The following is a 27639-nucleotide window of genomic DNA, read 5'->3' on the forward strand; positions in this document are numbered from 1 at the left end:
TTGTTTGCTTTTATTTTAAGTAAATTTAATAATTAATCTCTGGGCTCACTACTAGCAGGTGGCGACACGCGCCATAGGGTTGGAGTGCTATGTGAGTTGGGTAAGGGTCATGTGCAGTGGTCCTGGTGGTCCGATTCCTGGCTACTGAAACTTGTTCCTGGGATCTAGTTGCCTCTCTGGTGGGGAAGGAGTAGATATACCCCTGGAATCTGTTTCCTGATTAGCAGTTGTGTTCTAGTCTGGAGTTGCCCTCGTGAGAGATGGCACACAGGGGTAAGTATACTTGTAGAGGGTGTCTGGTTCAGTGGTCATAGGATCTAATCTCTGCTTTTTTGCACATGATGTGATTCTATCAGCTTCATGAAGTGGTGTCCCCCAGCTCGCAGCCGTGGAAACGAGAATTAGCATTATTCCAGAGTAGCTTTGCATGATTTACGGTTCATAATAATCCTTCATCTCATACCAGGACTGCCCTGCAGTTCAGCCTCAGTCTGACACAAACTGACTTTATGATTGGCTGCTTTAAGAGAAGACAAATGTTAGATTTATAAGAAAAAACGGGGCTAAGTTTACATGAAAAAAAGTGGGGAAAAAAGTTAATTTGAGGGGGAAAAAAGTTAATTTCAAACAGATAAAAATACTGTTAGAGGTGGCATGTTTATTTATGAGCTAAAAGAAGAAAAGCACAATAGTAAATAACCACGCTGCTGCCTCTGCTTCTGTTTCCATTTGATGTTTTTATTAATCAAATCGAGTGTTGACCACGTGTCCGCACACACATAAACACAGAGCAGGCTCCATCATCACAGTATTTCCTTTGAAAGCTGGAGCTTCCTGTCAGCAGGTCCACTCAGCGTGGACGTGGGGACGGCGGCCGGGCCAACCGTTAGTACAAACACAGAACAAAATAAAAAGCAGAGTTACAGAGGCAGAGTCTCCCCCGCAGGTACAGTGTTCAGTCTACAGTCTGTTAGCAAGGCAGCTTCAACAACGCCGTGAACAACGCCATCGTGCCTAAACAACAGCATCTTCACGGCCACTACAAGCAGCAGAGCCAGCAAAATCATCCTACGAGGAAGAGGAGATGGTCACCTGACACAAACTTTCAACACTTGCCATAAACCACCAGGCAATCACAAGCAGCCTGTCCCGACTGAAAAAAGGATCTGGCTCAGGATTCACACTGGAATCATTTTCCACCTGCTGATCGCTTCAGTTTCACCTCAGACGGGGAAAAAAAACAAAAGAAAAAAAAAAAAAAAAAAAAAAAAAAAAAGGTCCTGCAGGAAGATTAGCACATAAACAGGTGATCAAGGGTTTGAGAGCATCAATAAGTTTCACAGATATTTGAAATCATTGTTACGTGCCAGGCACTTTTATTTTGGCAGTGGAAAAGAAAATATCAGAAGAGTGAAGGTTAAAGTCTGTAAAATTCAGATTTGAGAAAATAAATCCGGGTCGTTCTGTGATTCCCATTGATCCACCCAAACTCTGATAATCACACAAACCAAAAATGGAGTTTCTCCTTCTTTATTAAGTTTGATTCTCCACTGACAGCATTACCTCTGACACCTGCTTCATATAAGATGACTTCAGGCTCAAAAGAGAATTAAGTTAGAAAATGAAAAACTTCTTTTAAATTTATTGATTTTGTGGCCCACCAGAGGGCTGCAGACGGGACACCGTAACAGCGCGTTACACGACCAGTCAGAGTTTATATGCTGATCTCTGGTTTTACCAGTTTAAGAACGATGGTTGTTTTTGGTAAGTTATCACAGACAGATGAAAAATAAGTCTCACTCTATGAATAAATAACTTTTTTGCACTACACAGCAGGACTTAAAACTGTTGGTTGGATGGCCACCAGGCATTTTCCCAGCCTGATGCTGAGGTCACGTGATTATCTTCCAGGGGTTCTGAATTTGGCCCCACCTGTGGTCACACATGGCAACTGCTTCAGCTCACAAGGTCCACTTACTCACACCACCTGACCTTTGAGCCACGCCTATGCTCCACACCCTGAAAACGACCACCAGGCGGGTTGACTCTACAGGTGGACAGCTGAGATGTTAAGTACCTCATTAGGGTAGTGTTTTTGTGTTGTCCAAATGTTCAGAGAGCGCCACTGTTATAAAAAAAAACAAAAAACAAAACAAAACAACAAACAAAAAAACAACAACTTAATTTTAAAGATTTTTTGTGTGTGTATGAGCTGAACCTTCATTCACACAACTATCATACCCGAGATCAGCAGACTGTTGCACGTATGTGACCTTTGACCCTTTTTAAAAAAAAAAAAAAAAAAAAAAATTAGACGCGCTAACATATGCTAACATTTACATAAGAAAAACAAAGACGAAAAATGGAAGAAAAGGTGTTACCAGTTTATTATTTCAGACGTTAGCATGACTGATAGCTAATCAATGAACTCCACAAGCTGTTAGCAGCTAGCTGCTCTAAGCATTGGTGGGCTGACTGTGTTATAGCGCCACACAGCTCACTAGCTTTACTAGCACCTAGCTAACACCAGGTTTAAGGAGGGTGAAGAAACAGCCTAGTAGTTTCTGGATAACATCCCCAGCTCGACCGATTAGCCAGCAGGAAACTCTGGTTGTTAGTAGGATAACCACCAACAGGCTGATTTACTGTAATAAACAAGCTGTTAGCTTATAAGTTTGCTAACACAGGTACGGTTGCTAAGTTTGTTGTAGCATTCATTAGCAGCCTGGTGGATCAAATTTAAAAACAAAACCCGAGCAATGATGGCAAGCTAATTAGCAGCATGTTGGTAAGCTAATTGGGCTTTTTCGATGCTTACTGACTGTTGATAACGGTTAGTCTAGCTAGCAAGTTACATTGTGTTAGCCAACTGTTTATAAGCTCTTTAAGGAATGAGGAAGACTTCCGGTTGGTCAAAAGATTTTAAAGTCATCCTGACTGTTGGTGTCGTGTCAGCAGGTGCTTTCACCCAGACTGCGACGACACAAGGCAGCAGGATCACGGTGGCTCAAGCAGGATGATGTTGGGCTAAGCCCCTCCAGGGACCGATTTAGAGTGTTCTCATTGGCTGTTTAACACCCTGGTTACCTGGAGACTGTTTGACTTGACTTATGTTTTGGCTGCTGTAAGGCTAGAGACTGCTGGAAGCTCAACAAAAACAGCCTCAGGCGGGCTCTCTGAGGGTGGCAATGGCGGTGGACAGGATGTTGGTCCTGCAGGTTCGAGTGTTCAGGTGTTGTGAAGGAATGACGCAGCAAGTTTTAGTAAATCTCTTTGAAAAACAAAAATCCTTTGAATCTAACTCTGTACTGTTCATACACATAATCATTATCATCATCAGGTGTCCATGTTGGAGGTCTTGATTAGTTTCCCGTTGCTGCTTCCACTGGTTCCATTCAGGCCTCATCGCCTCAGAGTGGACGGGAAGAAGAATGAGGAGGAGGAGAAAGGGGAGAGGGAGGAGGGATGAAAGGGGTGAGCTGTTGAGGTCAGGGCTGCAGTCAGATTTCACTCCTTCCTGGGCTTCCTGCTCCTCGGAGATCGCCGCAGAACATCGTCCTCGAGCTTCTGCAGAGGAAACAAAGGCGAGATGACGAGTCAGTTTAAGTCGGAGAAGAAGCTCGATGTTACTCGCTCAAATCAAATCATCTGAAAGAGACTGCACAGCCTCAGACGGAAAATTCAATTCAGTTTTATTCATACAGCGCCAAATCACAACAACCGTCACTTCAAGGCGTTTTATACTGTAAAAACCCTACAACAGGGGTGTCAAACATACGGCCTGTGGGTCACAGTCAGCCCAGGAAAGACTCCAGTCCTACGCAATGCTCAGCTTTGGAAAAATGAGGGTTTTAAATGTTTTGCAGCTTCACCTACTGATAAAGACCTCTCTCCACCCCCCATGACCATTCATACTACAGCAAAGTAATTACGTAATAGATGATCAATGACATGACAGAAAAGCTGTGTTTACAATCTACTGTAGAAAATTCAGGGGGGGTTTTTTGTTGTTTTTTCCCCCCCCAAAATCTACAGGTTAAAAAAGAAAACTGCTATTTTGTGTTAACAAGAACACCCCCCCCCCCCCCCCCTTTTTTTTTTTTTTTTTTTTAATTTTACACTATTCAAAATGTAAATAATTTACTTACTACAGCAGCACCTGTTATTCATGTAGAAAAACTAAGAAATACTCATCAAATTGCTCCTCTTTTTCTAATATTCTGATATCTGACAGATTAAATGTGTAGTTAAACTTCTTTATAATAACACAAAAGGAGGGTTCACCTGTTTGGACCACTTAGGGTCAAAGTGGGGCTGTGCGCATAAAATGTTTTCAGCTGGGCGTCGTGTACCTGGAGTTGAGCGTTTTGAACAATGCATGAAGCTATAAATTCTTTTGGACATAAGTTGTAACGGCCGCCATTTTCTTTGTTTTTATTTGACGGCGTGCTGCAGGTAAAGCCTGTTCTAACGTTTGAGTCTAAGGTTTATTTTGTGCACCTGACGGCTCTTTTTTGCTTCTCACCTGTAAACTCTCTTCACACTCTGTCACATGATTCTTGTGTAGGTGGTAGAAGAGGTTTTTTGTGTTTGAGTCTGTGGTGGGGACTGGTTTGCAGCATAATTTGCATTATACGGTTTTCTGGTCAGTGTCAGACTTTTCATAACTAAACCATGTCCATGCTACAGAGGTAGCCCCTCGTTTAGGAATAAGGTCCAGGATTTGCTTTGACTGGTCTTTCTGTTTGTCATCATTTAGGTTTATTTGGAAAAATCTCAACAGGATATTGAGCTTTATTGTGTAAAGTTTGTGTAAAATAAACAAGCGGACAGTGGAGCCACACGCTGGGTTTATCGTCATTGTTGCTAACGACAACAGGTAAAACAGTTGCTTGTCCGTCCGTAGTGTGGTTATTTTAAATAAGAGAAATAGCCAATACAGTGACCCTCAAAACCATGAAACAAATATTGCAGTAAACAGTTTATTTTGCCACACCATGAAACAAACAATAGTGTAATATGAAACGATAGACATTTTCATATCGTCATCCAATATATATCATTATATCGGACAGCCCTACGTCAAAGTGGGTTGTATGGAGTCCACAATGTAAAACGAGTCTGACATCCTTGCCCTATGACTATGCAGAGCAAAGCCAAAAATCAGAGGACCCCATTTGAGCAAGCACTTGGTAGCAATAGGAAGGAAAAACTCCCTTTTAATATGAAGACACGTCAGAATATGAATATCAAGTCACCAGACTCTGTGAGGGGCAGCCATCTGCTGAGGCTGGTCGGGGGTTTAAACTCTCCCGGAAAGCAGCAGATGTTACACCTGCAGCACATTTACAGCACGCTGCAGACTGAGCTCATCCCACATTTTTACTGAATTGAGGCTTTTTCAAGTTTTCTACATTTTATGTTTCAGACTCATTCAAAACAAATCTGAGAAAATAAAATGAAATTAAAGTTTCTTTGCAACAAGCTTTAAAGACCGGTGCGAAGACATTTAGAAAAACAAAAAACTTATTTTCTTTGTAAAATATAAATGACTAAAAACACAAAATGAACCTTCATTTATTTATTAATTTTTACATCTTTTCAAAAGTTAAAGGAGCTGAAAAGTCACGATTGAATCTGCTGTGATGAAACTTTGCCTCACCTCATCAGCTGTGTTCTCTTTTTCTTCATCCTCCTCTTCCTCTGCAGGTTCTTCATCTTCACTCTTTTCTGTGTCTGAAAAGCAAAGATGAATCAGATTAAGAAACAGCTGCAAACTCAAAAGAAACAAACAGATTCAATTTGAAGATCTCAGTAACCTGGGCTGCTCTTCTCAGCCTTCGGAGCCTCCTCGGCTTCCTCCTCCTCTTCCTCCTCCTCCTTCACATCAGGCTGAGGTTCGTCGGTCTTCTTGTACTCTGCCGGCGACGCCGAACTCTTCTTCTGCAGAAGGAAACAAGTCAGTTCAAAGCGCTCCTGTGGTGGATGCTCATACTAAACAAAGTTTGTAATAATGAATTCACTGTATTTAAAATAATCCCCTGAGCTCAGTTTATCACAGTTTTTCCTACTCTTGGATCTTTATGATGTCATACAGACAGGATATCCCAGAAATGGTCACCTGAGAGGTTTGTGAGGGGCAGCCAATTAGAAGAAAGAGTGAGGTTTGCCAAATTTACATTACTTGTGGTGGTTTGCTAGTGATAGTTTTAAAATAGCGTTATCTAAACTCTTGGGTAACATGCTGATCCTGAACCAGCACTACGATGACGCAGGAACAGCAACACGATTTCAGGTTCCCTCAGCTGAGGATCTAAGACTGATACAAATACATAAAGGCACCGTCACATTTATGAATGGACGGTTTTACTTTCGCAGTCAAGTCATACTGCAGTTCACACCCGCAACAGTAATTTACTGTTATTACCAAACTGCCTTCTCCATGAACAAGCCAGCATGCCACAGTGGAAACAGCTGAGACGGCCAGATATGTGACATGTTCATAGGAAACAGTATTTATAGGCCAAAGTACTGGGCCACACCTCTTAACCTTTGAACTCAAACGTTCTCAGTCCTAGTCCTGCAGCACCTAGCCAGGCAGTCCAAACCTCCTCTGGCATTAACATCAGTACAGACAGTGTGTTGCCGGGAGCTTCAGTTTCCACGGCTGAGCAGCTGCTGCAGGTGTGACGTGAAGGTGGCCCGGGACTTTGGTCCATGTAGTGAGAGTTAAACAGCAGCACCGCCTTCTCAGATCCATCATTCACAAACACATCACTGCCTTTCACTCACGGTTTTTGCCTACGTTTGATAAAGGGCGCCCTTTCAGACAACCATTTTCAGAATGTGTTGGCCAATAGGAGAACAGAGTTGTGCCACCAGCAGGTCTGCTGCAAAGGATTTCACCTGATTTTCCAATATTCAGAACACCAACAAACCAATCATGAATTCTCAGTAGAGCTGGGCGATATGAGATTTTTTCATATCACGATATGTTTTTTTTCATTTCAGGCGATAACGATATCTATCACGATATAAGCCAAATACCGTATTTTCACGACCATAAGGCGCACTTAAAAGTCTTAGATTTTCTTCAAAAAGTGCGGTGCGCCCTATGTGTTGTAAGGAGGACGTAGTAGAGAACACCATGAGAACGTTAAAGGGTGAAGTGTGGGCGTTGATCGTATATACCGGGACAATCGCACATACCTGTATAAAAGAACAGGTATGTGCATTATGCAGGACATCGTTGTTTTAACAACCCTGAAAATGGCAAAGAGACACGCTTACGAAGCACAGTTTAAACTGAAGGCCATCAGCTACGCGGAGGAACATGGAAATCGAGCAGCGGCGAGAGAATTTAAGATTAACGAATCGATGGTTCGCAAATGGAGGAAGCTGGAAAACAAGCTCCGGCAGGTCAAGAAAACGCAGCTGAGTTTCCGCGGACATAAGGCGAGGTGGCTCGAGTTGGAGGAAAGACTCGAGCGGTGGATCATCGAGCAAAGAGCGAGCGGGAGAAGCGTTTCGACGGTCACCATTCGGCTAAAAGCAGTTTCACTAGCTGAAGAGATGAACATTGAACATTTCCAAGGAGGTCCGTCTTGGTGCTTTCGTTTTATTAAACGGTGCCATTTTTCCATCCGGACCAGGACTACGGTAGCGCAGCAACTTCCAGCGGATTATAAGGAAAAGCTGGCCATCTTCCGCTCCTACTGCAGCAAACACATCGGCGACAAAAACATCCAGCCCAGCCACATCACAAACATGGACGAGGTCCCGCTCACTTTTGACATCCCGGTGAGTCACACTGTGGAGAAGAAGGGGACCAGCACGGTAGCGATACGCACAACGGGGTATGAAAAGTCTTCTTTTACTGTTGTGCTTGGCTGCCATGCTAATGGACAGAAACTGCCGCCTATGGTGATTTTTAAGCGAAAGACTTTGCCTAAAGAGAAGTTTCCAGCAGAAATCATCATTAAGGCAAATGAAAAGGGCTGGATGGATGAGGAAATGATGAAAGACTGGCTGAGGGAGGTGTATGTAAGGAGACCAGGTGGTTTTTTCCACGCATCACCATCGCTGTTGATCTGTGACTCTATGCGTGCCCATCTCACAGTCGATGTGAAAAAACTTGTGAAGCAAATGAACTGTGAGCTTGCTGTCATTCCGGGAGGCCTGACAAAGGAACTCCAACCGCTGGACATCGGTGTGAACCGCCCGTTCAAAGTAAGGCTGCGAGCGGCCTGGGAGCGATGGATGACCGGTGGAGACCACAGTTTCACTAAGAGTGGAAGGCAGCGCCGGGTGAGTTACGCCACAATTTGCCAATGGATTGTAGATGCTTGGGCTAACATGTCTGCTGGCACTGTTGTTCGAGCTTTCGCAAAAGCCGGCATCGTTTCCGAGGAGCCGCACGGCACGGAAAGTGACTCTGACGGTGAAGACAGTGAACCTGGCATGTTTGATGGAGATTTAGCGCAGCTGTTCAATTCAGACACAGAGGATGAGGACTTCGATGGGTTTGATTGATGATAAAAATGTGAGTACCAAACTCAGTTTTGCTCCTGCTTTATTTTTAAATACGCATACGGTACTTGTATGCGCCCTATGGTCCAGTGCGCCTTATGTGTGTGTTAAATACAGTAAGGGCACACATAACTGAGACTGCGCCTTTTAGCACAGTGCGCCTTATGGTCGTGAAAATACGGTAACTATATTTGTAAGATTTAAATGTGCCGTTGCTCACAAGTAAAATGTGAAATAATCAGCAGCTTGTTTTGATTGAAATATTTATTTCCCATAATAAGTTCAACAGGGGAGATGTACTTAAGGAACATGAGACTTTTTCAGATAAATAAAGGCAAATATTGCAAACTACACAAAAGGCAGCCGCTAAAGCGTTTAAGTTTCAAAATAGAACAAACAAAACAGACTACTAAATTGTCAATTCCACTTAGAAACAAAATATTAATTCTAAAAATAAATCTTAGTTTGTTTTACAGAAGAACAGACAAAACTGACTAACTTTTGTCAATATCAAATAAACTGAGAACTAAAAGGAAATTCTCAATCTCTCCTTGTTGTATAGCTTCACTTTTCAAACAGTTTTAACAGTTACTTTAGTCTGACAAAAGCCGAATGACGAATTAGCGCTTCCAGTCAGACATTGAGCATGCACCGCTTTATTGTATTTCCAGACTTGCTTTCGGCACAATTTACACTGCGCGCTACTCTGTTTGACTTGAAATAGCCGAAATACCTTCACACTACGGAACTTCTATGGCTCTTCCGTTCGACAATCTCTCCAGCATTGGAACCATCATCTGTTTTATCTTCGGTAACCTTCGGTCACGCTCTCGGTTGATTTCTCTCTAGTCGGCACACTCATTTCCTCCATTACCCGGCGGCACGGCGACTGGCTGCTTTCCAAAACAAATACACATGTGCGGCTTGGCGCTTGTACTGTACGTAACAAGTCACGTGACGTGACGCTGCAGCTGTGATTGGTTCGGCTACTTAATTTGGATTGGCTGTTTTTTTTTTTTTGTTTTTTTTGTTTTTTTTTTAAGAGGACAACAGCGGCGAGGTCTATCGCAATAGTTTAATTTTTCTATCGAGAAAAAGTTATTTCGCAATACATATCGTTATCGTTCTATCGCCCAGCTCTAATTCTCAGTTATAATTAGTGTCACAATTACAACCAATGAGTGACAAGGTTTAATGAAACACACAAAGACTGCACTGCAGCACCACAGACGCACACAAGCAGCACAAACACAACAACATGACATGAAGCTATGCTAGCAGCAGTATCAGTCACCGGGCCGGAGGAGGTGGTGGCAGCGCGGTTAGGGCATCCAGCGTCATTAAACTCTTTCTGCAAGCTGGTGAGACTCAAGTGACCCTGAGCTGATCCTGACGACCTCTGTGGACATTAATCAGTGCGATAAAACTTAAACCATTAAATGAAACCTCTGGAATAACGTGTGGGTTTGACAGCAGGCAAGAGAGGATGCCCTGAGGATCAGACTGCAGGACGGACAGATTTTCTCATGTCCAATTAAAACCTTAAAACAATTATCAATAACAGTTAAAAATTTATATTGATTCATTTCCACCAATCACAGGAGTCCACCTGTGAGGAAAATCCTCCACGACAGCATTACACTGAGCTGCCCTCTTATTCCTGACAGGGTCACCACAGCAGATGGATCTGTGTGGTTGATTTGGCACAGACTTCTATTGATCCAGGCCTGAGAACGGCACCAGGAGTATGCACGCTTGTGCCCCACAAGGCTGGGTTTGCGGCATCGAACTGTGGCTCTTTGAACTGCTGAATTTTAACTTGTAAATATCAAGTTTCATATTTTCACTACAGAAAGTTTGACAGTTAATAGGAGCTTCTCAGCTGACTGAGGCATAAACATAAAGTCATGCATTGTTACTACCAGCAGAATGTAAATGAATGAGTAACACAGTAACACTCAGTGGGGGGAAATGTCGAACTCTCCGTGCTCTGAAGAGGCAACAGCTTCACTTTTACTTCAAACTTCAATCAAGACAGAAACTCGACTTTCAAATGAGGAAACTTCAGTTTGATGCTGCAGAGGCGCAGACCCAGTGTGTGTCTGTGTGTGTGTGTTTTACCTTTCCAGTGCAGCAGAAGACGAAGATAAGGATGAGCGGCAGAGCCACGGTGAGCACGTAGACGACCCAGAGCCACGGACGCTCCTCTGCAGCGCTTAGCATCTGAGCTGCCAGCCCAGGCTGCACGACCACAAAGGGGGGGGGGGGGGATAAAAAAATAATAATAATAATAAAAAAATTAAAAAAAAAAAAAAACCACACATGAGGAAACATCACGGGGCTCCCATTAACCCAGACTTCAATAAATACACTTCACACTTTTTTTTTTTTTTTTTTTTTTAAATGATCAGTAACAATATCAGAGTTGAACACCAAATCTCTCCCAGTCATGCTAATAAGTATGAAACTCATATCTATTAAAGGATATCCACTAGCTCGGAGACATTTAGAGGGATCCTTTTATTTTTGATGACTTTGGCTAAGAGCTCATGAAACTCAGTAATCCGGTTTCTCAAATGATCAGAATATTTCCTAAAATGAATCAAATCTCTTCATGAGCCATAATCATCAAATTAACACAAAAACAGACTTGATACATTTCACTTCATACTGAAGAATATATTCAAGTTAACCTTTCGGAATAAAATTATGGGAAAAGGATTTTGTCCTTAATATTCAATTGTTTTGTGAAACATTAGTAAGGAAACGTAATTTTCTTTCATTTCTTTTGCTCAAAAATAAAATTTTAACGTGTTTGATGCTCCACCGTGAAGTCACCCTGAGCATTTGAAACATGAGGCGGTGACTGTGTCACTTCACTTTTTAAACTTTAATCATGGCACACTTGATATAAGAAAAGGAAAAGGAAAAAAAAAACTCCCAAAACAAATACAGATCTGATTTATCCCAGAAGACTGAAGTTAATCTGATCTAATAACATGGACCAACCTCAGCGGCGCCCTCTGCTGCCTTCTTCAGCCCCCAGCTATCAGAGGCCCAGCGTTCGGCAGCGTTGCGGTCATTGGTGATGAAGAAGTTGTCAAAGAAGATGTCAGGGGTCATGGACCAGAGTTCAAGCCCCAGGGCGCTGAACGGTGACATCTTGTAGGGGTGAAGGTCCTCAAAGTACGCCGGGTTGGGGATCTTCCTCGGCTTCCAGACGCCCTGAAAACACGCAGGGTCGGAGGTGAGGAGAGCCTCCAAAAGACTCCACCCCTCCATCTAATGATCACCTCACACTGAAGTCAGACTCACCTGATAGTTGGGGTTATCAATCATGGGGGGCTTCCATTTGCCCTTGTAGTTGGGGTTGTCAATCATTGGCCGTTTCCAGGTGCCGCAGCCGGGGGCGGTCTCACAGGCGGGGTTAGGGATCTGAGGGGCCTCCCACTCTCCATCCATGTCCTCATCCCTGACAGGCACGAAGAGTACTCTGTTATCTTCTTTATACTGGAATACAGGTTTTACTGGGACTATTTTCAGCAGTGGATTAATCCACGGGCTTTGTCAGGAAAGCTGTTCACAGTGAAAAGAAAATCTGTACTCTGTTTGCTTTAGACATTTCTTTCCTTCCACCTGCTCCGGGCCGACAGGCAGGTGTAACTCACCAGTCTTCAGGTTTGATGGCGTCAGGGTCTCCGATATACTCGGGCTCATCGTCCAGCCAGCCGTCGGGTTTCACTGCAGATTCATCTGGAATCTGAGCCGGAGCGTCTTCATCCCTGCAAACACACAACAACCCAAGTCTGCTGTCACAGAGTGGCAAACATGGAAGCATCAAACCTGCAGTTCCTCTAACATCCAGCAGAGGCTCCAGCAGTGAGTCAGTCCCAATGACAGGTGGACTGTGACACAGGAGGTCGTAGCTGCCTCCTAGGGTTCCCCTCAGCTAATTGGAGTCTGAACTGGACCTCTGCACGGTTTTTGTGCCTTTGGAGCATTTTTAATGACATCGTCTGACCAATAATATAGCTGCTGTGAGGTCACTGTACTTAAAAGGAAACATGAAGTAAGCCTTTGATTTTTAAATAGACATGGATTGTGTTTTTAATACATTCTGAATCTGTTACTGAAGTGTACGGTAAGAAGCAGCACAATCTCCAGATTTTAACACTTTTTACACTTACGGAGGATTTACTTTATTTTCCCCCTTTTAAATAAATTGTAAATAAATAATTTTTTTTCCCCTTTTTAAAACTTACTTAAAATTTTAAGATCTTCAATTCAGGAAAAGTAAACGATCTCAGAAATAACTGAGCAACATAATCAGCTGTGTCTCTCTGCCATCTTTAGCCGGTATTCCTCGTTCTGAACCAGATCGGACTGTCCACTTATAAATCGAGACTGACCCCGTGACGCTTTTACTGCAAACAGGTTTACTTCAGTTCCAGTCGTGCAGCCATGGCTCAGTTTGTTCTCCTTAGATCAAACGCCTGGATGAAAGTTTGAGCAAACTAAAAATGAAACCCTTGTACTGACCAGTCCTCGGGTTTGACGGAGTCCGGGTCCTGGATCTTGGCCCTCTCATCCCAGTCCTCAGGTTTGTGGTCATCAGGGTCCTCGATCTCAGCGGGGGGGTTCACAGCGGGGGTCATGTCCGTCAGCAGGTTGCCGCTGTTCACGACCGTCTGATCCACCAACACCTCAAAGCTGTTGTCAGAGTTCACCACTGTTGGGGGCAACAGAGACAAGTTAGGCACTCAAAGAAAAAAAATAATAATCAAAGTCTGCAGTTCCTCTAACGTCCAGCAGAGGCCAGGGTCCACAGACTCCCTTGTTAACATTTACAGCAGAAATAAACACGTTTGCAGCCTGTGCGTCTCACCCAGCGTGTACAGGTGAGTCTTCTTGTCGGTGAAGTATGTCCTCAGGTCGGCGTCGGGTTTCTTAGCGTGTTTCTCTTCGTACTCTCCGGTTTTGGGGTTTTTGTGCCTGAAGATGAAGTGCAGCTTGTAGTCTTCTCCACATTTGTCGGGTCCAAACATGATAGTGTACGGAGTTTTATCCACAAACTGGTCCTGCAGACACACACGGACATGTTACAGTGCTTACCTGCCTCATAGCCTGCAGGTGTTTTTATCAGTCACTTATTAGAGTGATCAATAAGAACATTTCATAGAAATATCATAGATTTGCCTCTTTGGCTCATGACAGGAAGATGAGTTAGTGAGTTACATCACGAGTCGAACAACATTTAAAACCTTTTTAAGTCACTGTCCTGCTTTTCTTTTTGAAGCGGCATCATTAATAAACTGAATTAACGTGTGTGGGAATCGCACTGACCAGGTCGAGGTCGGGCGTCTCAGTCAGCAGCTTTACGTAGGCGCCACCGCAGTCGATACCCGACTGGAAGTTCACCTCATACCTGAACACAGACAGATCACACTGCTGATCAGTACCTTTCAGACTGAGAACACCTGGGTGTTCACACCCATCTACCAATCAGAGTTTCAAATGTGAATCAGACATCAAAGCTGTCCTTACTGGATGACAAGGGGCATGGTTTCAAAGGTGAAAGGTCGCAGCAGGTGGGCTGAGATGGCATGATGTTTGGCTCGAGACTTCAGGACCAGACCTTTGTCGCCAGGCAGCTTACTGTCCTTCATCTCCTCCACAGCCCATTTACCTGTTAACATCGTCATCATCATCACAGACAAACACTAAAACAAGGCGGTAATCTTCGGTACAGTGGCCTTTTTAGGACATCCCAGGCTCAGCTGATGTAATATCTAATGTAAAAAACTGCTCATGCACGTCATCATGTACACAATGAGGTTACAGATCTGCACTCACCGTCGTACTTTGCGATCTCTTCGTCTGCGTCATCCTTCTTGGCGTTGGACAGAATCCACCTGAAACAGCACACAGAGGGTTACGACTCCGCCGCAGCTCTGAGGTTTACAGGTAGATGTACACGTGTGCACCGACTCCTCGGCAGCATTTTTCACAGATCAAACACAGAGGCTTTTCTTTGATGAAACTGATGATCAAATTAAACCATATGACTGTTTCACTAATTGATTGTCTTGATAACTGCTGGGAGAATAACTTCAGCTAATTGTTCCAAACTCTGGGCTGATCTGATAGGTTTAAATCAGCTAATGTTACAAACAAACCATCACTAGGTTACAGCAAGCTGGCTCTGTGAGGGGGTGTCCTTAAATCCTTAACTGACCAGTTGGCATGCATTAGTGCGATGCTAGCACGTGTAATAAGCTTTAAAGTAAGAAAAAGAAAACATGTAAGTGAAGGTTATGATTCATGCGTGTGTGGTGCTCACCCATCCAGTGTCCCCTTATCAAAAGACTCTGCAATGAAGTGTTCCCCCTTCGGCTCAGGAGCTTTGTAGGTCACCTGAGTGAAGAAATGAAAGTGAGTTATAACATCCTCATGTGCAGGTTAACCAACACATTTGTTTGGTTCGTCCTCGTCTTCCTATCTCAGATTGAGCTCAAAGCCTTTCAGGTGTGTTCACTTTACCTCAGCTCCACTCTGAATAACCAGTCAGACTGGAAGTGAAGCAAACATGATCGAAACTGTGGAAATGATTCACGAGCAGGTTTCTGTCTAAAACCTGCCGACTCCAGGAAAATTCACCCGTTAAATCATTAGACTGAATTATTCTGAGGTCCGACTTTTAGTCCGGTCTGTGTCTGTAGAGAGAATGCAGGTCAGTAGATCAGCAGGGCAGATCACTACTCTCTCATCAGACCCACTTCCTGACCTGATTGGTTAATGGGTAACAGACACTTCTGGGTTAAACATTCAAAACCTCAGAATGAGCCAAAACAAACGCTGAGAGCACAGCAGTTATAATCCTCACAGGTAAAAACTTCAATAGAGTTAACTTTATTCATACAACCAAAAACTTAGACAAACAATTTTAACAGCTTTCAGAAAAACAAGAAACAAGTAACTTTTTAAAAAACCTTTTTAACACGTCGGTAAATAAAAATGAGGACGTCACTGATGCATCATATTTGACTTTAGGAACTGATGGAAAATCTGGACCTGGAGAAGGTTTCTGGCTGATTTAGTTTGGTGCCCCCTAGTGTGCAGACCCATGTAACTACAGCTTCTATTGAAAATAAACCTTAACGACTTTATGAAACAAAATAAAAATAAAAAAATAAAAAAAATAAAAAGATTTTCCACCATCTGCAAATTTATCATTAACAAGAATTCCAGAAAAACAATTTTTTTATTTAATAATAAAATAAAAATAAATAAAGCTGTCTTACCTGTGGACTGGGAGGGGTTTTAGGAGCAGGTGGAGCATCATCTTGCACGTCGTCCTCCAGATCTTCGTCCTCAGCCAAGCTCAGGTCCATTTCGTCCTCCACGTCGGCATCGTCGCCATCCAGACCGTCTTCGACCAGATCGTCAGCCCGAGAGACGGGGGCCAAATTGATGCAGAGGAGGCCCGCCGCCAGGAGAACAAACAAACCAACCCGCTGATTCATAGTCTGCACAGAGAGGAGCAGAAAACCCGTCACACCTGGATAGCAAGCAGGGCCGGGCCAAAAACCAGTGATCTTAGTTATACAGAGATTTCTCTCATTTTATTGTTTTTATTTTAAATTTTATAAACAACAACAAAAATCCACACAGTCGTGTTCCCCCATCATTAACAGACTGCCAACCTGTGTTTCATCCATCACCATGGTGACCAACCACGGAGCGCCCACAGGACGTGCTCTTCAGCTCCTTTTAACCCTAATGAGATTACACCCCGAGGGATTACAGCAGCACCCCGGTACAAGCAGAAATGCACACGCACACACACTACCTTAGCTGTTTTACGGGTTATTTAACATGAGATGGTGTGTCAGTCATGACTGATGACTGACTTCCTGTCGTCTTTCAGTGCAGCAATGCCGTGATTACACAACTAACGTTAAGCTGCTGTGTTCAGTGACCATCACAATAATCAGGCCCAAAAAGGTTCTGTGTTCCTGAACCACATCAAACAACAAAAATTAAGACTTTACAACATCAGCAGGTAAAAATCTGGCAAAAAGATTTGTCTCATCAGGGCTCAGCAACCCCAACTGCTACTTGGGTTTACAGTTGTTATTACATTGATGCTTGCCACTAATGACAGTAAAAGAATTTTAGCCTGACAAGAAATTGATAATCAGGGACATCGCCACATACACTGGAAAAAAGTAAAACCAATACTCGGAACGTCTGCTAAAATCACTGACGGCCGAGCTTGGTCTCCTAAAAGGAAAACTAAACAAGCTCACTGAAATCAGTCAGCAGAAGCTGTAGCCTGCCTTCTTAAAGCTACAAATATAATCACACTACATATACACTCTGTGTATACATACATACATACTCTGTAATTCAAATATTTGCAGAAGAAGAATGTGTGCAGACGCCCAAACAGAGAACCTAAATCTGGAGGAAACCAGGGAATGATGGATCTGGAGTTGATTTTGCATCTGATAGATATTAATGGAAGTGGTGCAGTGCGGGTGCAGCCGCAGGTGGAGCAGTCTCAAGTAGTGATAAGACTGGTGATGTATTTAAATGAGAAAGAAATTTTAGACTGGCTGACTAATCTAAAGACAAAGTTCTCCATCATTCATCCTCCTCCATTAAATCTGAGGAGGATAAGATTCATGATCCAGATCACCACATGACAGGAAGTGCAAAACCTTCTGACCTCAAGTGTCTATTAATATTTATTCCAGCAGATTTGTCTCATCTGAGCTGATTCTAAAAAGGTAATCAAATTACCGATCAGTCCGATTGGTGCCAAGTAAAAACAAAACAATCTGGTCACATGACAGGAAGTGTATTAAGATTAAGAAAGGCAAGAAAAGTGGATCCTGAAGTTAAGCACATCTCACTCAGCAGACTGCCAGATAATCAGATTAGCCTTTCAGCCAGATTAGCATACCTGCCAGCACTAGTCGTTAGCTTAACATCAAAGGCGTTTTGTGGGGTCTGAAGGAGCCCGAACTTTAAAACATTTCTGTCCTTAATTCTAGTCAGGTTAGTTTTGTTTCTGTGCACGGGAGGGTCATCTGCCAGGCTGTCACTTAAATGTGTAAAATGGATATGCATACACCTTACTTTCCAAAATAAAAGGACAAAAATTTTACTTTAAGCCTTTCTTTCGGTTGCCTGCTGCACAAACAATGCTGAACTTCACTGATGAGTTCACAAACTCACACTGCAGTTTTCCAGCTGCCTTTGGGCAGTAATAAGCTCTTAGGTGGCCTCTGATTGGCTGATAAAACAGCATCTTACAATCCTAATCAGCTGAGTGAAACCAGCTGAAGTGGCTGTTATCCACCCAGACTGAAGGCTCCAGTTGACATTAGTAACTTAATCTGATCTCAGAGCTGAAGGACATCTGCTGCACACCAACCAATTTCTAATAATTCATCAATAATGCCACGAATTACAGAAATGTGTCAGCTTTTTCTACTCTTGGGTTTTTGTGATTTTATTAGATGGCGACATCTGCATTCAGTCATCTCAGTTGCACTGAGGCCCGGTGTCACATAAATAAGGAACTGTGAATCATGCAAAGCTGCTCTAACAGAACAAACAGTGGAGCTCAAGACTGCTGCAGGTGTTCAGGTTGTGTACAGTTAAACAGCATGTGTCAGTTAAATCGTAACCAAACCGGATGGACTGGTTAGCATTTAGGCTGAACAATGAACCCGAAAAACTGAATAAATCAAGAACAAGCCCAACTCACTCAGTCTGTGGTCGTGACTTCAAAAAACTGTTTGAATTAACGTTATGATGCGTTTCGAAAACCAGAGAGCAGAAATAAGATTCAAATCCCAAATCCTGTTACTGCCGTGTCTGAATTTAAACGTGGTCAGGTTGTTTTGGCTCAATTTGTTTCTATTTTATGATTTTTTTTTCCCCCCTGTGACACACTGTGCAGGGTGTACACCACTGGGATAGGCAGAGGCCCCACTAAGAAGTGGATATGCAGAAGAGAATGGAATTATTTATGTTCTGTTAAGGATCAATGATACGGTTTTTATTTGTCAGGTAATTTTATCAATTAAAGAGTCACTGCGTGTAAGCCCTCATATTCCCACCAAAGATTGCCCCTGTAATCTAAGCGAGATGATCATATATTCCTTCAGTAAGCAAGCATGCATATGCTACTTTTAAATGTGGGAACAGAAACCATCGCAGATTATGCGCCTAACAGATCTCGGGCCAGTTCGCTTTGTTCTTGCTAACTTAAGACAGACCAACTACTCAGACAATTCTTGTACCCTTTCATTTTTTCACAGTCTTGTTTAAAGAAAAAAAAAAAAAAAAATCTACAGAGAGCATCCAGCTGTGATGTCTTTGCAGCTGCCCTTACAGTGATGTTGATCTACAGGAAGTAAAAGTCAAAGATTTCTGCAGCTTAACATGCCTATATCGCCACCTGCAGACATCCTGGAGTAAACGCTACGGACAGCGGCCCTTTGAGTCAGATGTTACAATGAAAAACAGCTACTAACTTATACCAGACAGCCCAGTGTTTCCCTTTTTAATATTAACATTCTGATCTTACTTTACATATACACCTGAAAAAAAGCAGAGAGAAAAAAATTATAGCTCGGTAAGCATCAAATGTTTAGTTAATGAAGAAATGTCTTAAAACAATCCAGATGTTAATCCTGATCAATGTGATCGTGATCATTTCACGATCATGGAGCAATTCAACTTTAACATAAGACTGAGCTTTTCAGCATCACCGTTTTGGTGTTTTGAACCCAGGTGTGATCTGAGAGGGGTGGATATGACAGAGTGAGCTGTCAATGATGAAGGAGCACCGCCCATAGTGCCCCCAACTTCCTAGGGTTCTTTCTGACCATAAAAAAAATATATATATATATATATATATATATATATATATATATACTTTTGGCTACTCAGTTACCCCACAGGTAATGGGAAATTAACCAGCAACCTTTCGTTTGCAAACGTGTAAATGACACCAAACATCATGCTTAACTCAGTATCGAGCTCTGGTTTTACTTTAAAATGAGAGGAGTCGCCCCCTACTGGTAATTCTAAGTCATACTGGTAAAAACCTGTGCTTACATACAGCCTAGGATCAGCTCATTTCCATCCACTTTTTCACCGTGATAGTCTGACAAGTTCGACCACAGTGGTCACTGAATCTGCAGTGTCGACCTGTAATGATGCTAACACACCTGTGACAGCGGACAGGTGAATGGAGGTCAGTCATGAAAGCGCGTAGCTTATGATTAACTTTGTTTGTTTTCATACACCCATTTTTTTCTGCCAGCCTCCTGCAGGCTTTGCTACCCGGATCCTAAAGCCTTCTCTGGACAGTTTAACAGCTGATCCTAAACCCTCCAAAGAGCCTAAAAAACACCGCCCACCTCCTCCAGATCCCTGCTTAGCCCAATGTTAGCATAGCACCTTACGAAACACCCGACTTTGAATGAAGCAGTCGGACCAATTTTAGTTTCGCTGTGAGGAAAAAACCCGACTGTAATGCATGTTAATCAAACCAGATCACCGGGACAAGACTCCGGTTTAAGGTGCGTTTATTAACCGCTAACGGAGGCCACGGCAGCGGGCTAACGGCTAGCTGGGTTCACCTGCGGTTATTTAGCCATCAGCCCGGTGCTAACTGCCCGCAGGAGCCACGGAGAGGAGATTTAACGGATAGAAACCGACAGCATGTAAATAACTACAGCCCAGGCGACGTGAACAGAACACCACCTGTCAGAAAACAGTTGTATTCGGCTGAGCTACCCTTTAAAATTCTCATTTATTGGCGTTTTCACTCACCTCAAGCTCACCCGTGCGCCGCCTGGGAACTACTGAGGAGGATCACGTGGGGTCCTAGAGGGCACTAACCGCCTTCCCCCGTCGCCGATTGGTTATCCAGCGCGTAACTTTGACGTTTCCTGTCAACTGTCAGGAGCTGATTGGTGAACAAAAACTCTCGCTCGACCCGCCCATATGGAGCTGCACCTCGTGGACAGCGATGATTGGCTGAGCTGCCAGGGGAAGTGTGCCCTCATTGGCTGTAGTCATGCTTATGAAAAGGCTTAAGAATTCGGGATGAGATTGAAACTGATTTTTGCAGATTTTGATTCATAAACTGATTTAATTCGGTTCTAACCTATTAAAGACATGAAAACGGTCTTTATTTCGCATATTTGCTTTATTGGATAAAACATTCTGAATTTCCAAAGCTATTTATTTAATAACTTAGTTTAACTGTAACCAAATCATACAGTTTCTGGGGAACAGTTTTATTCAGAGCAGAAACAAAGGTCAAATTTATTGTAAAAAGTATTTATTACATGTATTTCTAATCTAACAGCACCTGAAATACACATTTGGTACACAAATTTGAGATAAAAAAAAACCCCAAAAAAGTTACCTTTACTTTAATGAGAAACAAAAATGAATTTTCAACTGTTTTTGTGCACACAGTAAACATGCACACCGGTCTGCACTAAAAGGCTGTTTGATAAAGTCTAGGGGGGGGGAAAGCATGTGTGTGTTGTTTACCTGGGAAATCACAATTTAAATGCATGTGTGGTTTCTGTGTTTGAGGGTCTCTTGACCTGTGAAGTGGTGTTGTTGTTAGTGTGATCATCACTGAAACAACAGCCAATCAAGGCATGCTGACATAGCTTTGATTAACAGTTGACAACTGAGCGGGCTCAGCTTCTTCTTTGATGCTAAAGCGAGACCTCTAGGCCTGAAAAATTAGTCCAGCTCTAAAGAGCTGGACTAATTTCAAACCCCACAAGGCTGCCCGCTGGGATTGAAATGATGGGACAAGGCGTGAGTTTCTCAAAATGGGCTCATTGAGTGCAGCACGGAGAAGATCTTGGAGAACGCACGGCTGCCGTGAATACTCAGAACAAGACCTCTGAGTGAAAAACTGGATTACATGTGGAGGGGCTAGCTCAAATAACACCTTTGAGCGCAAATTCGATCACATCTTGAGGAAGTGCACTGCGGTCGTGAGTTCTCAGAACCTGCTCTTTGAGCAAAAAGAATGACAACGTCACGGAGCGCAAGTTTGGATAACATCATAGAAAGCTCACGGCTCTCCAACGGGAGATTGAGAGACCAGTGTTGGACTGTTAGAACAGCTTTGAAATTCATATGAGTTGTTCGCACTAAAGTAAAAAGCACCATCACTTCATGCGGATACCCTCTCGGCGCCAGCTGCGGTCGCAAGGCTGGAGCCGAACAAAAAACACCCTGATAACGACTGTGTTTAGACTGTTCCTTCCCATTCCATGCAAGGCCACCTGGGTTGGCTGGAAGACTGTTTACTTAGCCTAGCAGGGCGAAGGACACTGTCTCAGCTGAACTCTGGACACACACACACATACATGTACACTGATATGCACACACTCATTCCCCCTCCCTTTCCAAACGCCTTCGACGCTTATTCCCTTCCGATGCTGACGGTGGATCAAGGAGACCGGCGCACAGGCTGCAGGCCCGGATGTACTGTCTAATTCGGCTGTCTCTCACCCTTTATCCATCCCTGTTGCTTGTCATGGGTATAAAGGTATATCAATCAATCAATCAAGATCCTCTAACATCTACCTAAGGCTCCAGTAGTGAGTCAGCTAATTGGAGTCTCTGAACTGGACCCGTGGACTGTGTTTGTACTGTTTGAGCCTTTTAGAATATTTTTAATGCAATTATCTAATATGGCTGCTTTGTGGTAAATTGAATAAACAGACCATCCAACAGGTCTGAGCTCCAGTATTGCTGAGTGAAACTCCAGGATTCTAACTGGATGTTATTGTGCCCTAATTAGCAGCGACTGAATAAACATAAATCACATAAGACTGATTCTTTATAAAGCTTCTTTGGGCTGTTCCCTTATTCACCAGGGGTCGCCACAGCAAATAGATCGGCATGCTTGATTTTGTCAGGTTTTCAGATCAGATGACCTTCCAGCTGTCCCCAGAGATTTGGGTGACCTCCTGGACTTGAAAAGGGATCTTCTGTGTATTAGCTGAAGGTGTTAATCCCTACACTATGGAGCCACAGATAGTGATGCTTTATCATCGAAGAAAATGTTCTGATGCTTGACTCTGTGTCAGAGCAGAGCTCTAAGAATCATGTGATCTTCCTGCATGTGACCGCCACACCACATGCTGCCGTTACCCTTCTAAACCAAAACTCAGTTCTCTTCCAGAGCTGGTCGTTAAAGGTACCCATCCACCTGCTGAATTATTTGTGACTTTTAAAGTGATCGTAATTAAAAGAGTTAATTTTTTCAGTCTTCAGCACTTCTTGTCACCTGACTTTTTTCAGATTGAGTTGGACATAAACACACTTTTAAATTCAAATCAATTCAGTTTGATTTAGATTAGGCTCATAAAAAATCCAAAGCACATCATATTGTAAGGTAAAGACCTTACCTACAAGACTATAGATAAACATTCAGTTCTCCACCTGAAATGAAGATCACAGAGTCTGTGTGATGAAGCAGCTCCTGCAAAAAACAATGAGTGATGCTGCCATTTCATCATTTTTGTGATGAAACAAAGTTTCCAGAAAACTACTCGCCTCCTCCACATCACCCACCTGACAACTCTGCAGCCAAATATGCGCATACCTCAAGTCCTTACTGACATTTGGAACAACCAGTGTAATTCATTAATTTCATTCATAGAATCATTTATAATTACTGCAGTATTAAAATGTTCAAAAGTGATGAAAAACCCTATTTTCACTCTATTTTATGACGGAAGTCTAAAAGTAAATCAAGCAAGTAGAAAAAGATGCTTTTTTAACACTTAACCTCATAACAGCACTCCTGTGTCATATGTATGTATGTTTTTTTGTCCTGTTGTAGTACAAATACAACGGTGCAGAGCAGAAATTTTCTGTTGTTGGATAGTTTCGATGGAAACAGCTCTCCTGACGAAGTTACTCTTCATCCCATTTATCGATCAGTTCATTTAAGAGCAGAACCACAGCACGATGATCGAGTTATCACCCTGACAGAAATTCACATTGATGATGACGACGAGCAGTTTGTGCTTCACATTCTGGTCTGTGAATCTGTGTTTCTTCACCTTTACAATAAATACTGGTGTACCAAAAGGCTCAGAATAAGGACCTGTGTTTTTTACTGAATCTGCTCAGAATGCTAAGTTCCTTGGAAAATGTCAGTTTACATGCAGATGATGCACTGATTTATTTTCCTAATTAATCCTACAGTTTCCTTATTTGACTCACACTTGAACGTATAAACATACAATGAATTTTCCATCATGAGAAGCCAGATGATGTCAGATACACCCCTGGAAAATGTCGCCTTTCATCTGAAAAGAGTAGCCAAGACCTTTTTAATATATTCTGTAAATATTTTCACAAAACTTTCCTCCATACCTTCTCCTTTTTTCATGTCTCTTAATTTTTTGAATGTGAATTCCTCCCCATTCATAAAGCCTGTCAATTCACCTCATTACAGAAACGTCAGTATGAATGCATTAATCTGATCAGAAAATGACAAAAACGAGCAAACATTAATTATTTAGGAAGCTTTTTGCTCAGTTTTAACAAACCTCACGGGGGGTGGAATCTGGAAAAAGAAAGACTTTCCTGCATTAGAAGAGATGCTGAAATTAAAAGACACGAGGAAACCACTTAAATTTCTGTCTTTATTACAATTCACAGATTGGATAGAAGTTTAAGCTCATTTAAATAGAGTTTATCTAAAGGATACAAAAGACACATACAAGATGATAGCAATGCATTCCAGTGCATCTTTCAAAGAAAATAAAAAAAATAAAATCCTGGGAGGTTTCCTGAAGCTAGAGTTAATTTAGCCTAATATCACTGATCAGCTGACTTCACATCTGAAAATCTGAACTAGTGACAGTTTGTACAGGAAAGAGAGACACATCTTAATGGAGGAGAGTCTCGATAAACTGTTCCCGTGGTTCATTTACCTCCTATACTTCATTTAGCCTGTTCCTGTGGATTTCTGTGAGCAGATTATAGACGTCAAAGCTACATCCTGTGGTGTTTCTGCATATTAGCAAGCCAATTTGTACTGTGTGAGCAGCTAGAATCCTTTATCAGAGAGGAATGTGATGCTATTCCTCTTGAAAAATTCCAGCAGCTGCTCTCCTCAGTGCCCAGATGTTTACAGACTGTTGTTCAAAGAAGAGGGGATGCTGCACAGAGGGAAATGTGGCCCTTTTTAGAGACGTGTTACCGCGTTTTCAGTGTTTTACTGTGAATAAAATACGGTTTCATGTTTCAGCTTCACTTCACTGTTGTTGTGTGTATTTGAAGACATAATTTGTACAATAATAATGGAAACAAATTAGAATTACTGGGTATGTTTTGTTGTTTCTTATGAGCGACTGCACTGAGTGCAAAGGCAGTGCACTTCAACACATCCACTGGAAGCTGCCCAGTATAACCGCAGCGTGACAGGCATCAAAGCAATAACCTTCCAGCCAGACTTGCACTTCATAACATGGTTTAAAGCTCCCAGAAGTGCAGAAATAACAGGTGAAATTAAGTTAAAACAGCATTAAATGTTACAGAAGGAACAACACACTAAAATACTCTTTTGTCTTACATTTGTGTTTTAAAGGCAGATGACAGCACTTAGAACACCACATATTTACTCATTGTTAAACCACAGAACCATTAGAGAAGGAGAGAGCCTCCGGACGGCCCCTCGCTCTTCACTTTAGTCCAGTTCAAGACCTCAAAATGTCCAGAACCCAGGAGATTAATCAGAGCCCTGGCCATTATCCACCTCGAAAACCCAAGAACGTAAGTCCTTAAAAGTGATTCTGGAGTTTTAATAAACTTTGACAGGATGTTCATTTCGCTCTCGGTCTTTCAGAGATGTAATGTGGCCCCTAAATCTGACAAATGTCCTCATAAATCAGTCGATCCAACATGAAGTCAATTAAATTCAGTCGGTCCAAAGTTAGACGCACAAAAGAAACAATGATAATGTCATGAATTACGTCACTTTAAGGCAGCTGTTCGGGGAACAGATTAAAATCTGCAAACGAGGGAACAATTTATCACAAACTTCTCTCCTGTAAGACGACACTGACACCGTCGCTCAGCGCGAGACAAAGAGCCGAAGGACAACGGCGTCTGCTCAGAAAAACTAAAAATCGACCTGTGGAGAAGACACAAGAAGGAAAAGTACCCAAGTGGTACAACAGAGTACATCAGAGTACTACAAAATACATTAGAGTACTGCAAAGTATCTCAGATTAGTCCATAATATCTCAGAGTCCCTCTGAGGGACGGTTCTCTGATTATTTTTCAATACTCTCTGCAGTACCCTGATTACCCCAGTGTTCTGAGGCACACTGTAGTAGTACTGCATAGTACTGTGGAATACCTCACAGTACTGCGAAGTATTTAAGAGTAAGACCAATGCAGAGTAATCAGGGGACTGTTGAGTACTTCAAAGTACTGTGGAGTGTACCTCAAAGTATTAAAAAAAAAACAAACCCTCAAAGTACTCCATGGTACCTCAGGAGACTGTGGAATACCTCAAAGCATTTTACAGTCTACTGAGGAATTTAGAGTACTGTGGAATATTTTTGAGTACTCTAGACTATTTTAATGTAATTAGAGTACTGAATAACAGTCAGAGTGATGTGGAATATCTCAGGATACAGTGGCGTACTTCAGAGTGCTAATGAGGAACCACAGAGTACCAAAGACTCTCAGAATACAATGGAGTATTGCAGAGTAATCAGAGTACTGCAAAACACAGAGGAATACCTCAGAGTACACTGGAGTATGTCAGAGTAATCAGAGTATTACACAGTAATCAGAGTACTGCATGGTACTGAGGAATACCTCAGAGCACAGTGGAGTACAGCAGAGTAATCAGAGTACTACATGGTACTGAGGAATGCCTCAGGGTACAGTGGTGTACTGCAGAGTAATCAGAGTAATCAGGACACAGAGCAGTCAGTGTGAAGGCCTCGGTAACTTAAAGATGTGGTCATGAACAGAAACTCGTCGGCGTCTTCGTCAGTAGTTTGAAACCACGATAACGGGAAGAAGGTCCGAGGCTGCAGCAGAGGATTCTGGGTATTTGTGGACGCTACATGTTGGGAGGCGGGGCCTGTTTGAAGTGACTCTGCTCTTCGTTAAGGCAAATTGAAGGAGGGGAAACGCCTGCAGCACACACATCACCACACGCAGCGAGTGGACGCACATACACAGGTACTGTGGGCGGGGCAGGAAGGTCCCGTCTGCAGACAGGAAGTCCCAAAGCAGCAGATCGATCATCAGAGGTGGCTCGCCGCTCTTGCCACAGCCTCCGTGATTACCAGTGTTTCAACATTGAGCTTACTGTATGTACACATAAATACAGGATGAGGAGTAATGACATCACTCCTCTGGGTGGAGACAGGTGAGCCCACCTGTCGCTGTGTCTCAGTCTCTGATCTGTTCAGTCCTGCAGCGCCGAGGTCCTGCCAGGCGGCGGCGCTGTGGCACCGCGGTGGGGATCTGGTGAGCGGGACGAGGCAGGACGGGAGCCGAGGAGCTTCCGGTCAGCTCGTCTGAACGCCGCTGAGGTAACTTCGAGGGGGCGGAGCTTTACTCTGCTTTCTTTATGAAGATCTGAGAGAGGAGAGACGGCGAAGGCGTGAGTCACTGAGAATCACTAAAATAATAACGAGACAAATCCGCCTGACCTGCTCAGCATCAGCTGCTTTGCACGATCACACAGGAAGTATGGTGGGGGTCCAAACCTGCCGCTTTTCACTTATATAGCCTATCTGACCCCTCATAACTCCAAATACAGGGGATATTCAGAAGATATGATAGATTTATTAAAGTTTGAATAAACTTTAATGAGAGGAGCAGAAACAAGCGCGGTAACCTGGATGTTTGATCAGTTTCTGAAAAAGCAGGTGGCTGCTCAGAAAAAGTGAGAGCATTCATCACAAGCTGTGCCCAGTTTCACGTGTGGCCCTGCATCTATAAATCCAATCATTATCGAGACTGATGCGTCTGCAGCTTTGCTTCACAGCTGATGGGCGAGCT

The 27639-nt window shown here is 42.9% G+C and overlaps 2 protein-coding genes across 2 annotated transcripts in view; both read right to left on the bottom strand.

The window, feature by feature from the left end:
- Positions 1 to 717: 717 nt before the first annotated feature.
- On the bottom strand, positions 718 to 20516 carry canx (calnexin). The gene is made up of 15 exons (XM_040042979.1): positions 20386 to 20516; positions 15831 to 16055; positions 14870 to 14943; positions 14383 to 14441; positions 14074 to 14215; positions 13873 to 13954; positions 13415 to 13607; positions 13069 to 13258; positions 12198 to 12311; positions 11845 to 12001; positions 11539 to 11754; positions 10651 to 10770; positions 5820 to 5943; positions 5663 to 5736; positions 718 to 3567 (listed from the first exon to the last, which is right to left on the bottom strand). Exons 2-15 carry the CDS (start codon positions 16050 to 16052, stop codon positions 3508 to 3510), a joined length of 1827 nt encoding a protein of 608 aa, XP_039898913.1. The 5' UTR covers positions 16053 to 16055; positions 20386 to 20516; the 3' UTR covers positions 718 to 3507.
- Positions 20517 to 24232: 3716 nt separating this feature from the next.
- Positions 24233 to 27639, bottom strand: part of mgat4b (alpha-1,3-mannosyl-glycoprotein 4-beta-N-acetylglucosaminyltransferase B) — a 116628-nt gene continuing 113221 nt past the window's right edge. Inside the window, exon 15 of the mRNA XM_040042980.1 lies at positions 24233 to 27213. Within this exon, the coding sequence (XP_039898914.1) occupies positions 27190 to 27213 (24 nt within the window). The 3' untranslated portion in view covers positions 24233 to 27189. The remainder of the gene's footprint in view (positions 27214 to 27639) is intronic.

Source organism: Simochromis diagramma, unplaced genomic scaffold (assembly GCF_900408965.1).
Source record: "Simochromis diagramma unplaced genomic scaffold, fSimDia1.1 OVJJ01000433.1, whole genome shotgun sequence".
Classification (NCBI taxonomy): Eukaryota; Metazoa; Chordata; class Actinopteri; order Cichliformes; family Cichlidae; genus Simochromis; species Simochromis diagramma.